Source organism: Zingiber officinale, chromosome 2B (assembly GCF_018446385.1).
Source record: "Zingiber officinale cultivar Zhangliang chromosome 2B, Zo_v1.1, whole genome shotgun sequence".
NCBI classification, from domain to species: domain Eukaryota; kingdom Viridiplantae; phylum Streptophyta; class Magnoliopsida; order Zingiberales; family Zingiberaceae; genus Zingiber; species Zingiber officinale.
This window is the reverse complement of record NC_055989.1, coordinates 8,860,202-8,879,312: the sequence shown is the minus strand read 5'-3', so window position 1 is coordinate 8,879,312 and position 19,111 is coordinate 8,860,202. Positions and strand designations below refer to the sequence as shown.

The following is a 19,111-nucleotide window of genomic DNA, read 5'->3' as shown; positions in this document are numbered from 1 at the left end:
TCCCCTAAAGCAGCTTACTTGATAATATTTCGAACCATGCTAGAGTTTCAGTCTTACAACTGGAACATCGATCCGATTTCAATATCGCATCAATTTCCATATTTTTAAATTTTTAAATATAAGTATATATTAGTTAAAGTTAATTATTATAGTTGTAAACAAATTTATTATAAGTCCGGCTCTGTTGATGAGGATATCGAATAATGACGGCAATAGAGGGGGTTAAAATTTGACAGCCAATTTTATCATCTCTGTGGAATTATCTGCTATGCACTTGTCAATTTAGATTCCGGTTGAATTCCCTCTCAATAATTTACGGTACCAGAGCTACTAATGTTACGGTACCATATATGAAACCTGTTTTGAGATTAATATAGCCCAGACATCCATCCCTTCATGAGATCTTTGGGGGAGGGCCTTCACATAAATTTTTATCTCAAAAAAGGATCTCGTCTTCTTTGTTTCGCCAAGAAACTCAGGCACAACGGTGAAGTCTGTCATTCCTACCTTTTCCCAAAACTAATCCCTTTTGCAATAAAACCAACTTGGTTTATTGCCTAATAGCAAATTTGCACGAAATTGATATCAATTACTCTAATCAAAATGAAAATGAAATAGCAACTTTGGCATATATTAGAATGCGATTTATTAGAAATCAAACGTGATGACAAATTTGTTAATCCCAGTGCAGGAAAATATACAAGACGTGTCTGTTAATTAACAAGAGAGTAGGTTCATCATATCCTTTATTTGCAAATGGCAAACAGAATATCATATTTCATGATTCAGTTTACACAAAAGATGCCATGGGAATCAACAGTAGGTCGAGTTTTTGTACGAATTTAGTCTTAAAGAAAAACAAAACAAAAAAGAGAGGAACAAGGTAACCGTACCACTCACCTAAAACTGCACATCTTCAAAAGAAACCCCGAAATTGTTCTCCAACGCATCACCTGGATAAAATTAACGACAGTCCGCAGGATATTGATCAACTTTTATATGGTAGTATCATACAAAAATAACAAATATAGGTGCAAAATTCAGATTAATAACCAAATGAAAAGAAGAATTGTTTACTCTGGGACGAGAGGTCCTATACAAAACTTCTGTATAATAACCATACAAAACCTGCAGTTTAGCCTATGGCAGTCAATGACTGCAAAAGAATGACATGCTTGAAAACACCAACATTAACAACAAGACAGTCTATAATGCTGATTCATTACTATCCTCGGGACATCTACAAATACATTCTAAAATTCAAGTTTACATGCGGTGCCAATCCCCACTCAGTAACTCCCCATAGGAGGCATGCCGAACTGCGGCATTGGTGGCATTCCCATACCACCCATTGAAGGTATCGGTGGAGGTCCATAACCTCCTCCCATGGTTGGACCTCCCATGCCAGGCGGAGCTGGTAATGCAAGAGGCAGCAACTGGGCATACATATTCTGCAAAAAAAAAAAACCAAACCTTGTTACAATCAAGACTTGTGCTATGAAAACAAGAAAATTAAGAATGCATTGGGCACCTGTTGTGCAACCAAATCCTTTTCTTCTTTTTCTTTCGCTTTCACCTCATTTTGTGATTCAATGTTATACTTTACAAGCTCATCAACTTTACTAGCATACTCACGAATAAACTGTCAAGATCAAACATGCAAGATTACACATTTCAATGGAAATTTTCTAATAAATAGTCAAGAGAAGTATATTAAAACAACTAGGTGGACAAAGCAGATCACCTGAAGTAAGTATGGAAAAGCAAAATCAATCATATTGTTGATCCAGGCGAGTTCAAGGGCAACATCAGGACGTATCAAATCATAACAAATGAAAAGACAAGCAGCAAAGCATTCTTTCTTTCCCTGTAATACAAAACCAAGCAGTTCATAAGCTAGAACTTCTGAAGAATAAATATAAATGACCTGACATGGTTTATTCTTATCGGATAAGCAGATACAGACTATTCAGTAGCTGCCCAAGGAGTAAATTCACTTGGTATAATACAAAGAAGAAACCATTAAACCAAATTTTGCTGTAAAAATAATCCCCTAAAGCAGCTTACTTGATAATATTTCGAACCATGCTAGAGTTTCAGTCCTTGACCAAAACAACAATACGGTTCATACCGATGCAATTTCATTATCGTCCTGATACAATTTTGATACATTTTAAATTTTTATATATAAGTATATATTAATTAAAATTAAATTTATTAACATTTGATTATTATATATGCTCACTATTGATGTTATATTTCAGAAGGTGTTAAGTTCATATTTTAATATTTTCTCATAAGATAATGTCTATTAAATTTTTACAATAGCTACAAAAAATGTATAAATTTAAAAATAACTTTAAAAAATAAGTAATTCTCAAGGTTCTAAGATTCACTAAGCGCTAGTCGGGCGACAGACCAGCACCTAGGCCGCCTAGGTAGCCTAGGCGGGGACTAGGCGTCGCTAGGCAGATTCCTCAGTATCCCTTGATTTATGTGGATTTTTTTAAAAATTTTAAATATAAAATTATGAATATAAATATTGTTTTATATGGATTAATAAGATTTATTAAAAAAAATTAATTTTAAATATAAAATATTAAAATATAAATTAATAATAGTTATCAGAATTTTTAAATATAATATTATTAGAATATAAATAAATTAATAAAATTTATAAAAAGACTTTAAATTTAAATATAATTTTTATATAGTTTGTTGGGATAATTTAATTAGGGTGTATAAAAGCATATTTAAATTATCCTATTTAACTAAGAAATTATTTAATTAATTAATTAAAAAAAATCGCGAGCACTATGCGTCGCTAAACGACGCACGAGGGACACGTCCGCTGCTGCTGCCTGACCCGTCGCCGAAGGATTTCGATGCCGCCAGAGGCTTCCGCTAGCAGTGCCAACGTCACGTCCAGCGCAGGTGCTAGACGCGACACTAGTGCTGCTAGCACAGACGGAAGCCTCCAGTGAAACTTCTGGTGCCACCGGAAGCAGCGACGAACTCGTCTCGCGTGTGTCGTTAGCGTTGCGAAGGGAAAAAATTATTACGTAAATGAAAAACTTACCAATCGTGTTGAGCAAAGTTTCCGGAGAAGGCGAGAGGCGAAGGAGGCTAGGCAGTTGAACAAGCAGCGATTTAGGGCTTTAAAGGAAATAAAAAAGAGAAATCTGAAATTTTCGCGCCACCCAGCAGGCGGCCAACGCCGCCCAGCACCGTCCAGGCGGCTGGGCCGCCTAGGCTGGCCGCCCAGCACCTTTTTGGTGCAGTTACCGGCCGCCTAGCGCTTAGGCGGCCGCCTAGGGCGCGTTTTAAAACATTGGTAGTTCTCAAAAGTCAAAACTAAATCTAAACTTATAAAATTATTTGTAAGGCTCAAAGATAATTATAAAATTATTTGAATGCCTTAAATTTTTTTTTTTTGGATGTATTTGTAAATTTTAAATTTTTTAAATTTATTTGAAATGTTTAAGAATTGTATTTTTTAAAAAATAGATTATTCAAAATTCACATTCAATTTTCAACATATATTAAAATTTTCAAATTATTTTATAAAATATTTTATTAATTTTAAAATTAATTTTAAAAGTTTAAAATAATTCATAATATTTTATGACTATTATTAATAATATATTATTTTTATAACTATTATATATAATTAACAGCTATATAACTATTTTATAATTATCAATTTATTTATCATAAAAAAACTAATTAAAAAATAACCTTAAAAAAATTGTAGAGTAGTCGCGACCCTGTAGAGGCCTCCACAATCCTGTGGAGAGTTGTCACAAGGTTGCGACGACCTCCCAGCTACGGTGCCAATATGGTTGGGCAGAAAAAGTAAATTCCACCTGTGTCAACTACCATGAAATTGAAATCCGTGGATATATCTAAGAAAAATGATTAAAAAAATGGCCATTTCTGAAATTTTGCGAAGGTAAACTGTATATATGTTTGGTAGTATTAACTAGTTTGTAGTACCCATTATGAGACACTACAATTTGTTAAGTTGAAATTGTATTTTCCAATAAAGTAAACAAGTTGCATCAAAAACATAGTACCGCCACGTTAGCGGGTCATGTTAGCGATCCCCTCACAACTGCCTACGCCATTGAGAGAGAGTTCAGCAGGAACCCAAATTGACAAGTGCATAAGCGGGGTCCGCAGAGGTGAATGAGCCACCCCTAGGGGACAACAAGTTGCATCATGAAGTCATGGTGTGATGATTTGGATGTAGTGCTTCCAATAACCATGACGCACATATGTATGCCATTGTGTACACTACATCTATGAATCTGCCACATATATAGAACTTAAATCTACTACAAACTTTTTAACCAAGTGTTATGAAACCAATCAGACTAATAAAAAAAAATAGCATGAAAACAGAACTGCAGTGAAACAATTAGCCAGGTTAAGGATAACTTTACAGATCAAATAATCATGACTAGTCTCGTACCTGTTCGATAAAATAAACAAGCAATTCTTCAGAAAGTTCACGATCACCAGACTGTGAACCAGTCTCCATTGCATCTTTGTAAAGTTTGTCTTTCTTGGACAGCGCGATGGATTGCTTCCATCTTCCAGCTTTCTTATAGATATATGCAGCAATTCTTCGCATCTCAAGAAGCTCATGTTTTTCAATCTAGATTTGACAAAAAAAAAAGAAGAGAAGATAATTTCAAGAGCATCCATAGTTATAATAAATTGTCAACAATTTTACCCTTTGTGCAAGGCCTATCTGATCAAAATTGTCATGCAAGTCGACTGATTCACGTAATCTTTCATAATCTTCCTCCTCAACATAAATTTCATTCAAAGCCTCATTAACAGCAGCCACATTGTTGCTTTGAACAGCTACCATATATGGCTTCACGAGATGCAAGTAACCAGCCTGAAGTAATAAAGCATTAGAGATTCAACTCCTGTCTAACCTTAACATAAACTAAAAAGTTGCTCTCAAAAACATATAACAGCCTGATCTAAGATTGTTCCCAAAATCAAACAATCTGATTCACTGTTCTAATAAAACTGAAGAAATGAAGTGAACCTACAAAAATATTAGAGGAAAATTTGCACCTTTCGCATGATATCTACAACACGAGTGTGGTCCACGCGAAGTGCCAACACATGCAAAGCATCATTGATAAGGTCAGGATGTTCTTGCAAGTAGAAATGCACAGCCTTGTAATAGAGTTCAACATTTGCAACTTTAACAATAACATCTTTGAACTGCATATGATCCCATGCGTCTGGAGAATGATTCATAATAGTTGTGGCAGCATTGTCAAATTCATCATACTGTATATACAAATATGTTAGCTCTTTCCAGTGTTGTTGCTCATCACAAGCACGGATAAGTTTGGGAATATTCAAACGGGTTGAGAAAAGCTTAATGTGCTCCATAAGTTTCTCTGGTCTATATCTAGCATATAAGACTCCCAATTCTGTAAATATGCCCATGTGTGCACGTTCCAAACCAAGTCCACTCTCCATGAGGGAAATTAATTCATTGAAGCAACCTCTGTTCTGATAATATTCACTGACCTCTTCCAGGTCATCCACCTAAAAAGTCCATCAGCAAATAACGTGAGTTACAAATTAGGATACAGTAATATCTTAATAGCCTAGGAAAAATAGTAGAAGGGACTGTTGATATGGGGAAAGACTACCTGGATAATAATATTTAGACCACATATTTGGGCCAAGCGGAACTCCTCGGCATCAACACAAGCAAAACAAACTTCCTTCCATGTCTTTGAGCTATTTGCTTTGCGAGCAGCATCAACAGCACCCTGGAACTGTTTCAGCTTAACAAGGGTACAAGCCAATTTGGCCCAGTTGGAGATAAAAGCAAATATTATCTTAGCAGCTTCATAAAGAGCATCTTCGAACAATCGGTCTCCAACAGTTTGAAGGTTAGCAACATTTGGCATTAGAATGAATTCCTCAATGTCACCTAACCTATCAATCTTAGCATAAGCAAATATAAGTTCACCATCCACTTTTGGCTCTTTAAGCTTCTGCCTAACCATCAGCAAGTACTTAACAAGGTCATGATAAACATTGGCATCTTCAGCAGCCCGAATGACATCATGGAATTGGGTTTCATCATCAGCACGAATGAAAGACTCAATAGCATCACTTACTAAGCCTTCCCGTAATTGAGCTTTGGCAACCTGGCTCCATACAGCATCTTCCTCAACACGGAAGGCAAACTCTACAGCTCTCTCTATGCTTTGGATGTTGTCCAAAAGGACATTGACAGCCTGAACATTTAGGTTGAATTTCTTGAAGATGGCAAAAGCTTCCTCATATAGTTGTGCTTCAACCGCTACCTCACCAACTGCAGGGCCATCGAAGTTATCTAGTCTATTAATGTAATCCATGACCCTTGGTGGATCTGCTTTGATTGCTGTTAAAATCAGCAGGTTCTGCAAATTGAAGTTTCCACTAAAGGCAGAATTCTGTAGCACAATTTTCTCAAGTAGTTCAATAAGTTCATGTGGAAGATCAGCAGTCATGAAGGCTTTAACAGCTGCAGAGACTTGCTCTGGGCTCTTGCTCTCAGGCAAGGCAGTGGAAACAACTTGATCAATAAGCTGCCTTCTATATTCATTTTCAGGTTGAAGAACCTTCTCCCACATATCAGCATCCATCCTTTCAACTACATATCTGTTACCAAAGAATACAGTGAATTGTAACCATAAAGAGAGTCATAACAAGGTAATCTTTAAACAAACACTAAATCCTACCTTGCTTGAAGCTTGAACAATGAGTTTTTGTTAGTGACATTTATTAATTCATCATCACATTGACCTCGTCTGTACGCAACAACTGCAAGTGTAGGATCCCGTTTTTCACAATATTTACCAACAACACGTGAATCATAGTAGGGATTAGTGGTAAGAAAATGCTCTGGGTTGTTGTTGCTGTCTATAATAATTTTTCCCAGAGCGTTATGCACGTGCACGTCTTGGCTCCCCTCACTTACAAGATGCTCCAGGAATTGTGTGAGCAAACGTAGACGATTCCTGATTTCCATTTGGTGATAAGTAGAATTCAAGTTGTAAAGACTTACTTCTAAGGGTATAGAAGGTGTAAGCTGTATACCTCTTTTCACACTCAGCCACAAGAGGCTCAACTGGCAGGAGAGATCGGACAGAAAGAATCAAACCTTTAATGAAATCTTCAGGGCATTCATCATCCAGCAACTGCCCGACAACCAAAGGAGCATTTCCTGGGTTTACCTATGAATATAACAGCAGAAGAAATCATGAACGACGGGATTAATTAGCTTCAAATGTCAAGACCTGTAACTACAGTTAGTTGAACAACACAGAAAATAACACAAGAATGCAGCTTAAAGGAATATCTTACTTTCTGAACATAACCTTCAATGTAACGAAGCATGTTATTTGTGTATAAATAATGAGTCAAATCAGGCACAAAACCAAAACGATCGCAGACATTAATCAAAGGCCTTGCATCTGGAAGTTTGGCTTCCATCAGAAAATTTTTTGTTTTCTCAGGGTCATAGAAGTTGGATTCTCTTGTCACACGTTCGACCTCCTTTAATTGTCCAGTTTTTGCTGCGGCCTCAATATATTTGAAATGTATATCTGGATCTTCACTATTTCATTGCAAAGAAAATAATGAAGAAAAAAATCAACATTCTTGTCATGTTCACAAAGTATAATCCCTGAACATTTCCAGTCCCAAGAAGTACCTGGAGCTCAAATAAGAACCCAAGAAAAAGTAAAGACCTTCATATGACTTAAATTGCTCAAATAGTTTTATACAGCCATCAACACCTAACTGCTCAGAATATTCCTTAGCAGTCTGCAAAAAGGAAGGATGTTATGAAACTAGAAAATCAACGCCCAAACATCTACTGATCGCAAAAAGGTACCTGCACAATTATCTGAAGATTCCCTCTCAAATTAACGAGTAAAAGGTCTTTCATGCACTCTAGAGCCCACTCCTTTGACAGTGTTCCAAAGAACTCAACAAGAGCCTGTCATGAGATACTTCTAACTTGATATTCAAACATATATATAGCTAACAAATAAAACTATATATATATATATATATATATATATATATATATATATATATATATATATATATATAGCTAACCAATTAATTATGTAAGCATTCTCAACATGCCTGTAATGAGATAATTCTAACTTAATATTCAAACATATAGTAGCTAACAAATAAATTATGTAAGCAAAAGAACCTGCGGCTCAATGGCGTGAGTATTCACAATGACACGTTTTATATCAGGTAACTCTGAGTAGTGCTGCGGCCAAAAGTACATTTGATTACTTATCTGCAACTCAAAAAATTAGCCATCAAATATAATCCCTGTACATCATTATTCTACCTGAAGGGCTCGGATATATAAGCCAGCTTTTTCACAAAGTTGAGCAATCCGAGGACGATCATAATGACTAAACATTCCATTGGCCAATATAGCATCTGCAACATTTGGATAAGTCACCAAATTGATCTCTAAAACCTGCGATAATTTACAGGTCAATAAAAAAGAGTTAAAAATGAATACTGCATATTTTTAAAACTAAGAGTTACCTTGGTTTGAAGAAAAGCATGCTCAGGTAAATTTGGCTTCAAGACATCTAAAAGGAAAGCTGTTGCTTCTCGAATCAGATTTCTCTAACAGAAGCATAACAGACCAACTAAGTAAATTAATGAGTTCTAGAAGAAAAAATCGAAACAACAAAACTTGACTGTCATTGTCCTGTGATCTCTGCTAACAAATAGCTTATGAAATTTTTGCAGAACACTGTAACTATAAAGGGAACATTGTAATTAGAAAGGAAAGCATATGAACCTGAAGAAAAAGATCTGTAATTGTATTGAAATCAACTGGACAACCACCCTCCATTTGAGACATCATAAGAGCAAAATTGACTGCTCCCTGAAAGAAAATTGGGTGGAATATAAATGTGGCGACAAGAATTAATAGAAAAATTAGAAATGTGATACTAAAAAATATAACAAATGTAGAAATCTACTAGTTGCACTAACTAATTCAGACCACAGCTTGGAAAGTTGGCTAGAGGAGATTAGGATGGGAGGAACTCAACCAGCTTCAATGGAGAGATAGGTGCAATTTGGTGACTTCTCATAGCTCGGTCGAAATGGGTGGAGAGTTAGGTTAGGGTTAGTTGAATTGCTTGAAGTTTGATTGGTATGAGTTATGTTGAGTTGAAGGCGAGCAATGCGCTAGAGGTGAATGGCCATTAAATAGGTGCTAGATAAAAGGGGCTGAGATAAATTTTGGCTCTAGAGCAGGGCAAAGTAGCTTTTGGGGATCTTTTTGTAGGCGTTAAAGTGAATGTCAATCCAATGAGGCCAAGTTATATAGGCGGATCCAGTCAGTCCTTGTAACGATTTTGAACTGTTAGCTGAGAAACATCAGCACACATGTTAGCTTCTCATTGAACAAGTTCAGTGAGTGCAAATTGAACTCCGCTCTCACTGTTGACCATCTCAAAGTACATGTATCACCCATCCAAATACCTCTAGGATTGATGGGTAAGTTTACCCACATCAAGAAAATATTATATAAAGTACTGCAGTAATATTCTGAATCATTATGTATCAACAGAGCCATCTGTGCAATTTATTTAAAAAATCACATGAACAAACTCTTACCTGAGGATCTGTCCTGAGAATTGTCTGAAGGAGGAAAAGATAATCTGGTGTATAACCAACCTGCAAGCAGTAACAAATTAGTTAAGTCAAACTATTATCTAGAATCACACAATAGATTTATAGGTTTTATTTATATAAAACAAGGAGTACAATAGTGAAATCGGCAGTCTAATTGGATATCTTGTAGGACAGTGCAGCGACAAAATTTTACCTGCTTCGAATAAATAAGAATCTTATCAAATTCTCGCCGTTCAGCAAAAGCAGCAACAACTTTTGGTGTGACCCTTGCTTTTATATAAATTTTCAGTGCAAGATCATTATCCACAGTCTACAGCAAAACAGTTGTTACTATTCAGACTTCAGAGATACATCTCCCTAAATACTACAAAATTGCATTGCACTATTTGTGCTACTTTAGCAGTTTTAATTGCTAATCCTTCTAATGCTTCAGTATATAATAATAGTTACCTTGACAAGATCCCCAAGTTCTTCACTACATTCAAGCTTGTCTTCAGCCAACCAATTCTCCAATAGGTTCTTTTTGTTCTGGTTGACAACAAGTCGAGATAGCTCCAAAGATTCAAAGGCATTAAGCTTTCCTCTTGTTAACAATGTTCCAAAATACTGCAACAATGGCGGTGTCTGCCCAGGCTGGACAGGAACACTCTGCAAAGTACAGCGATACCAACATTATTGCTGAACCCCCTAGTAAAAGGCACATGACAAATATATCGACAAGAGGAAAATATTTATTTTTGCACAGAAAAGAACCCCAAACATTAACTAACATGAATTCAAGAGCGTCCTTCGATAATAAATCAATGAATAGATACATAATTAAGAAATATTAGGAAAAAAAATACAATAAAAAAGATAATAAAAATATGACCTGAAATTTTGCAACAGTTTCAGGAGTTCGAAGAATTCCTTGTGGAGATTCTGCAGCAAGTTCAGCAGCTTCCTTATATTTTGTCTGGGAAAAAAGTTCTTGAAACCTCTGCACAACCTGTAAACACAACCATATGTAATTATAGAAACTTCATGACAATTCTCAGAATGAGTGAATGCAAAAAAAAAGAAAGGTGATAAAAACAGAAGGCAATCATCAATCCAGTTATCTCCATTGTAGACAAGAATAAAATACAAGAAAAAATATTTCGAATACAGGTATATCTGCAGTACATGAGAGTTTAAGTATTAAAATACAAATCTTCTCATAAATACAAACGATAATAAACATCATAAAGCTTGGCATTCTATAGAAATTCTAAATGCAACCAGTGGGAACAGTTAAAAGGGAAGAATTCACCTCATGATTAATGAAGAAACGTTATTGATCATTGAAATTCTTGAACTAACTCCAGACTAAAATGTGTCAGATCAAGTTTTCATATATCTGAATTTTGGATTTGTTTCAGAAATATTTTCAAAAAGTAAACATTATGCCATGTTACTCCCAACTGTCATGGAATTTATCCTCCATTGAACTCCATGCAAGACTATATCAATACTAAGATTCATCTCTTATCACTTTTAATTATGTTAACCACTATCCTTGAAACTTTTACTTTTGTCATCCTAACTTGTCTAATTATAAAATCTGTTGGTCGTTCTTGAATATGTTCAACATCCTAATATTTTCTTTCTCATTTTAGCATAAATTGGAGCTATCATAGTGTGCAGACTATTAGCAGTATCAATATCAGTTGGTCACTAAATATAAGTATCAACCATATCAAATAGGTTGGATTGGTAGGATCGTGGAATTTTTTTTTCAAAAAAGTGAAAAAAAAGGTGTTTAACAAAAATGAAATATTATACTTAATTATGCTATATTGAAATAATAATTAAGGGCAAAGAAGAATGCTAAACAAAAGAATTAACAATTTTTGCATAAATACTAAGTGAATTCACACATCATAACAATTCTAATATATCTCACTTCAAAAAAGAAAAAAACTTTATGCAGCTAATATTAACTAATCCTCTCTTTCCTTTCTCAAGCTTTTAGCAATCCAATAAATCTTTCTCCTCCTCTTGGATAAAAAAAAATAACTTACAACATGCTTCAAACTATTCCTATAACTTTCTTGGTCTCTATTTAAGTTTTTTCTTTCAATTTTTTCTCATTTATATATTTTTTAGCTACTTTAGTTCCAGCAATCAAATACATTTGTTTATTTTTTTTATTGTGTGAATCATGATGATGATGATGAGATTTGAGTAGTCAGTGTTTCAAGTTTTCAAATAAAGCCAAAACCTTAATAAAAGAATACTTGAAATTAGGTTGAATCGGGTTTCTAGCTTTTTTTCTAAAATTTTATTTATACTTATAGAAATCAAATCAATAATCATCTCAGACATACATCAAAGAAATATTTCTAATACATTTTGAAAAACATTACTACAGAACAAATGCCCGAATGGAGGATTACCATTATTTATAACATGATAATCTCTCATGATAGTAATTCATACAATGATATCTGTTATTGCAGCAAATTTCACTCAAAATTCTTTGATTTTCATCAAAAATTCTTTGGTTTATATGCAATTACCATGTTTCAGGATTATGTTTCAACTTCATTGTTGCAACAAAAAGAAAATGAATAAATATCTAAAGGAAACATGAAGAATAATGATAGCTCCAGGGTATTTATTCAATAATGAATTCAAGAGACTGATTATTTAAATCCAATGGTAATTTTATAGATGCCACGAGACAACTAAGATAAAGCATGACACAGAGGTTCAGTATAGGCAAGAAATATACATTGGTGAATTTGAAGTAAATGCAAATGAAGAGAAATGAATATACATATAGATACTAATCTAAAATTTTAATTTTACCAAATTTTCTGCCCCAGGAAGATTTCCTCGTTTTGCAAGGTTAACAGCAAGCTCCAGATTGTTTAGCTAATAAATTATGATACATGAATGTTAATAATAATATAATAAAAGTGAACAATTAAAAAAAATCAAAGAAAATGCAGCCAGGTGGACATACTTGGCCACTGATAAATGGAATAATAGTTGATTCATTTACTGTCGCCCGTAGAACCTGACCCCTCCTATTGACTGCATAAAAACCACCAACACTTGGAGCCTCTGAGGTGAGAAATATAGGATCTGGGCTGATTCGATTTCTATAAACCGCAGATGCAGTTTCCAGATCATAAACAAACAACAAACCAAGCTTTGTAATAACATATATCAAGCTGTATTTTTGAGAGATCTGCCATAAATTTGCCATAATTCAAATCAGAAAGATACAAAAAAAAATGGAAAGATATTTGATGGAGATTGTATTATCATTACCTGCATCGCTACTGGAAAGTCATCTGCGAAATCTGGTGGGAAGAAGAGATCTGCTTGCTTCTTGGTAAATCCTGACTTTCCTGATACAGATCATATTTCACAAGGAAGAAGAGTTGAAATAAAAGAGTTAAACATGCCAAATGAATATGTGTAATTATTCAGATAAGAATTTTCCAATTTAATTTGTTTCTTGGTTTTCTAAAGACAGTTTGTCCCTACTACTTCTGCTTCTCTTGATCACTTATTGTAGCAAATCATTCATTATTGTATTTGTAAAGATTCTTAAAAATTAAGCTCCAGAATAAAACATTTGCATGCTTCTCAATAACACAAGAGCTGTCACAATGAAAGAAGACGACTCAGAATAATGGTCTTGAATTCCAAATTAAAAAACAAAATAGAGATTGTTTCTGCTTGGACTGTATGTAATTCTAGCTCATATACAAATAATATAATAGTATTTATCAGTATTTTTAATGAATATTATTTTCAATCCAATTACTCAGGTAAAAGGTTTAGAAAAAAAATTCTCTTCAATATGAAACACTCTTGCAAAAAGCTTAAAATATAAAAACTGATCTCAGTGGCTGCATAATCAAGGTACCTGGTTGGGCTCCAAGTTCGATGACATGTAACTTTGAAGTAATTTGTCCAGCATTAATAGTCTTTGATGCAAATGAAATAAGAATGGAGGGGTTCTCATTTCCAAACACCTATAGGAGGGAAAGTGAAGTCAAGAACATATCAGAAAAAAAAATGAAATAGACGAAGAAAAAAACTGAATCAAAAACAGATCAGAAAATTGAAATAAATGAATATAAGTAGCAGTAACCAATGAGAAGATCATGGAACAAGTGAAAAGTAGAAAAACAAACCTTAAATGTGGTAAATGATGCAGCATGTGCTTCAAGTGCCTGACTGCGCTGCTGATCAACAGAAAAGAGTTGCATATTTCCTTTCACCAGCTGTGGTTTCTGCAATCAACATTCAATAAATTCATTAATAATCAAGTGCATTACTGAATCCAAATTATTTTGAAAATAGTAAAAATTAATTTACTGTATATTAATAGGCAACAAAAAAAGTCATATAGGACAAGAAAGAGTAAAATGCTCTCTGCTTAGTTAATTCAACATCACCCCAGAAGACAGTAAGTGTTTCCAGAAATTAATGAACAGAACTACAGAGTACAAACGGATGTTAATATTAGGCTACTTGTTTCTCTTCAGAAGAAAAAATCTCAAATAACATAAAAGCAATTTGTATTTTTTTTATTTTATCCTACCCCATTTTCCATGGGAATTTGAAAGGGTTTCTACGGAGTTGGTTTGTTTCCAAATTTTGTCTGCCCAAAATTGGGAGGAAACCTCATTCATCTGCAGAAACCTAGTGGTTAGATGCACACGAAGAGCCAACTATAGATTTGATCTCACGAGTGAAGGTGGGCTTCAAGCCTCACATGAAGACGATGACCGCTGCCTTAATCTTGAGTGGAGGGGGACTTCAAGTCTCAACAAGAGGCGGTCAATGGCTCCAAGCTTTGGCAAGCAAGCATCAGTTTTTCAGCTCATGCAAGAGAGTGAACAGGTGGGGTTTGAGCGTCAACAAAAGGGCAGACGGCAATTCCAAGCTAGCAGGGGTGGGGTACAAGAGTCAGTGACTGAGAGTGTGGATTGCAATTCCAGCCCTAGTGAGAGAGCAACGAGAGCGAGGTGTACGTTTAGAAGGAAGTGAAGAAGCTGAGCAGGCTAACATAGCAATTTTTTCCCGATTTCTGTCCCTTCCTTTTTATCAGGTTAAACATTTTTTTCTCCTTTCTTTCCCCAATTCCTTTCTTTCCCATTTCTCTTTCTTACTTTCCACTCTCCCCTCTTGTTTTTGCCCTCAAGGGCAAACAGATCCTTAGATTCAATATTCTATTAGAGGTGGATGTTGTACAGATACAAGAGCATTATATTTTTGCTCAAATTGTCAGAAGCAAATCAAAGATCTTGCACATTGTAAAGAATGGACTACAACGTTATGGATTATATTGTTCTATCTTCTTTTCCTTCTCTCCTCCAATCATCCTTTTTATCATCTATTATGCCCTTTGTGTGTTATATAGATTAAAGTTGATTGGCAAATCATTTATCCAAAAGTTTGAGCTGTTTAAAAAGGAACAAAATTATCTAATGGAACACTGTAATTTTCCTTGTTGGCCAAATAGACGTAAAACATTCTACCTTCAACACGCCCTCACACCCCTATTATGATTCAAATGCATGGTCTAGTGTGTTTTTTTGGGGGCACAGCTACAATTTTAATTTTAAATGCTCTGGTATAGGCGTTGAGCACTCAACTTCAATAATACAAAACTATCTTTAATAGAACCTCTTGAAGCAGGAGAATCTCCACCATACTTGCACAATTTGTAGTTTCATTTTTTTGCCTTTAAGTTGATTATCATGCAGCTTCTATGAACAAGATCGAATAGTCAATTTAAATGTTAGCAATTATCAATGCACTTCCACCTTATTACTGTAAATATCATGCTTTAGAAAAAAAGGACAAGATGTTACTCCATGCGTCCCCAGTTATGATCCTTCAAAATTTAAAAAGTAATTTCACACACATATATATGCACTCACATGCACGCAACCACTGTAAATATTAATCATCATAAACTTACAAAGTAATACTCACTATAAACTGCCTAACAAATTAGGAAGTTTCACAAACCACATAAGCATCAGAACAATAAAAATAACGAATACCTCTGGAGAACCAGGAGCAATTCCAATAAGAACTAGCCATTTCTCTGAGGAGTCACATCTATAGTTGATTATCTGATTGTTCATCAAATTAGCTGCTCGATCAAACACCTTAACAGGCTCCGATTCACCTGCAATGCGCTCATGATGATAGTTCAAATATCAACTTCAAGAACTATTATGCAACCCTTAGGACAATATAAGAAGCAAATTAAGTAACCAATAACCTTCAATTGACCAATGATACACAGAAGTTTGTGTAATCAGACCCAATGTCTTTGGGGTGATCCACTTCCAAAATACAACCTGAAATTTTTTTGCAAATTAGTAGAAAAATTAGCAAGGAACACCACAAAAAGAAGAATTAATAGCCTGATAAAAAGAAAATTCAAATCAGATGTTTACTGGTTCAGGCATCTGGTGAGATTTTATTTTAGTCTTTGCCTCAATATTGAACACCTGCAAGTGATCCTGAGTGGTTGCAGGAATTTGAGCTGCAAATTAAACAGGTTAGTTATTGGTACAAAGCAAGAAAATAAACAAGCAAGGAGCAGTCCATGCATGTTTGACAAACTTAGGAGAAGAACCATGTGACCTCTATGTTTGAACAAATTGATTTTCCAAGAATCTAACAAACGCATTATTGCTAACTTAACAATGTTCACATTACAAAAATAAACAAGTTAAAAACACACACGCACACACATTTGTAGTGACGCAAACCAAGAAGTAAAACATTCACAAGATATATAGCTAGTTGGAGTACATAGTTAACACATCTAGCATCAGCATACGAGAATATAGCAGAATCATTGGAAATGGAAATAAATTCATTGTTAGACACTAGAACCAAAGCATTTTATGAAGATTATGTATCTTAAAAAACCTGCAGAGAAGAGTAAGGACAAACATTATTTCTCTTATGCTGAATAGCTATTATCTTATTACTATATCTAAATCACAAGACTACTAGAGTCATTTGAATTTCACAAGATATGAGATACACTATAGGGGCATTCTTTAAAGGAAAAAATGCTACAAATCGGTGAAGAGATCAAATGCTCATTCATAAATTGAGGTTAAACAACTTACTATTAACTTCCAATTTCAACTTTGGTGAATTAACGGTGTCATTCAATCAAGACCCAATTGGAAAAGCATGAAAATTAGTCAGTCAAAAAATAAAAAGAGTTAAGTGAAAGCAGTTATTACTAGAATCATTGTTCAAAAATTCCAAGTTGAAAAAGCAAACAGAAACATCACCATATTCTTATTAAGAAAAGACACCTTAGAAGGATGGAAGTTAGTTCAGATTCATGACGAGGTATATGTTGGTTTCATAAATTCAGAGTCTTCTTAAATGTAAATAGTATTCAAAATCATAGTTGACACTTATCATAATTTCTCAATTATGAAGGGGAGCCTTGCCGCAACGATAAAGTTGCTGCTTTGTGACTAAAAAGTCATGGGTTCGAATTCTAGAAACAGCCTCTTACAAAAAGCAGGTAAGGCTACGTCTAATGGATCCTTCCCCGGGTCCCGCATAGCAGGAACTTCGTGCACCGAGCTGTCATTTTTTTATCATAATTTCTCAATTATATAATTTTATCACAGAAGTCTCCTTTTTCATGTATTATCTTTATATGCTTACAAAATGAGAAAGAAATGTATCATTACAATTCTAACAAAGATAACATAGTATTCTAAAGTTAAGCTATAATGGGAAAAAAGTAGGAAATTAGAAGTACAGGGAGAACGCCATTGAATCATAGTCGTCTAGAAAACCTACTCCAGGGAAATTGAACAAAGAATTTTGAAAACCAATTAACAGCTGCCACCAACAATCCAGCCCCTTTCATTCTTCCTCCCTCTAGAGCCTTGTAAGATCAAAACACTGAACTATGCATCCTCAGTAGGTATGTATTCAACTATGGTAGGCCAACCGACTTGCTATCCATGTAAATGCAATTTTTCCTTATCAAAAGTAGTCATATTTATTGTTGGTTCTAAAGCTGATTTAAATGGCCTATTTTGGATAATATACATGATAAATAGAATTTCAATAAATCAAATATGCCAAAAAATTCACAGATCAAGCGGAATTAGGACTGATAATAAGTGAAACTCTCAACTAGATCGAACAAAGTCAAGGGGAAAGTATATCATTTCTGACAGCTTAGAGCAGAGTCTAACCGTTGCTAGTCACTCAATTGTTTACTTAATGAAATAATTAAAACAGCTCCGAGTACAGATCAAATGAGTAAGTCAATAGTAAATTAATCAATAGGTTCTCTGCTCAAGTGATCAAGTTGATAGACCTAAAAGTGTGTGAGAAGATATAAACGATTTTTCGACATAAATACCTTTAAGAGCAAGAATTCTGCTGTTGGGATTCATCAAAGCGGAATCTGCAGTGATCGGTCTCCTCAAAGGTTGCATCGGCATGTTCATATCAACAATAACGACGCTATTCTGCGGAGTGGTTTCCCTGACGCATATATACTTGTCCGATTCCATTGTGACATGCGTGAACGTGATGAACTGAGGATTGATCCCGATGCTCGGAAGCTGAAGAAGACCGCAAACATAAGAATTCGAAATTCATGAATTATAAACTGCATAGAAATTTCAACAGATCAACATCCAGTCCAACAGATCCGAAAGTCTCTGAAATGTCCTCCACGAATTCACCCAGAATCATTAACCTTCTTCTCAGATCGGACTCGAGATGGGTCATAGGAGAAGACTCACCGTCAAGACCTCCTGCATCGCGATGGGTGCGTTGGCCGCAGCCATGCCGGCTGGAGTTGGAATCGGTTAGGTCCCGGCGGCCGGCGTAGGCAGAGAGTGGATCTGAAGGCTAGTGCCTAGATCTGGCCGAGCGGAACCCTATAAGCGCGCGCGGAGAAATGGGTGGAAGAAATGCGACATGGAGTAGCCACCACTGATGTTACCGATATCTAAATATATCGGAAACGTTTCAGACCGGCGGATCCACATATCGGTATAATGAACCGTGTTTCTTTTTTTTTTTGAAAAAGGAATGTTTATATTGTTAAAATCAATGGAAATATTTTATTCATTTATTTATTTATTTTTACTCATTCAATACTCATAACGGACTAATATCAGAAGTGACCGATCCAACTAAGTAAATCCAAAATGTATAGATAGATCTTAATATGATAGGTTTCAATGGAAATATATTGTTTTTTATATAATTAAGTATCAAGTTTTTATAGTTAACTAATTTGAAATGGTGAATGGACATTCAGAGTTTAACATTTTATAAGTACCCTATGATAATTTTAATTTCATCAATCAAGTTAATTTAAATTATG

The 19,111-nt window shown here is 34.9% G+C and overlaps 1 protein-coding gene across 1 annotated transcript; it reads right to left on the bottom strand.

Moving 5' to 3' along the window:
* Window positions 1–1,045: 1,045 nt before the first annotated feature.
* LOC122045226 (clathrin heavy chain 1-like) lies at window positions 1,046–18,724 on the bottom strand. Its single transcript, XM_042605355.1, has 30 exons — window positions 18,522–18,724; window positions 18,134–18,338; window positions 16,176–16,264; window positions 15,998–16,076; window positions 15,774–15,901; window positions 13,893–13,991; window positions 13,622–13,730; window positions 13,018–13,097; window positions 12,707–12,934; window positions 12,550–12,615; window positions 10,589–10,705; window positions 10,168–10,365; window positions 9,911–10,027; window positions 9,700–9,759; window positions 8,873–8,959; window positions 8,611–8,694; window positions 8,405–8,539; window positions 8,258–8,320; window positions 7,928–8,032; window positions 7,745–7,857; window positions 7,396–7,648; window positions 7,129–7,265; window positions 6,771–7,049; window positions 5,688–6,690; window positions 5,095–5,580; window positions 4,739–4,909; window positions 4,475–4,660; window positions 1,745–1,867; window positions 1,532–1,642; window positions 1,046–1,451 (listed from the first exon to the last, which is right to left on the bottom strand). Exons 1-30 carry the CDS (start codon window positions 18,564–18,566, stop codon window positions 1,290–1,292), a joined length of 5,118 nt encoding a protein of 1,705 aa, XP_042461289.1. The 5' UTR covers window positions 18,567–18,724; the 3' UTR covers window positions 1,046–1,289.
* Window positions 18,725–19,111: the final 387 nt, after the last annotated feature.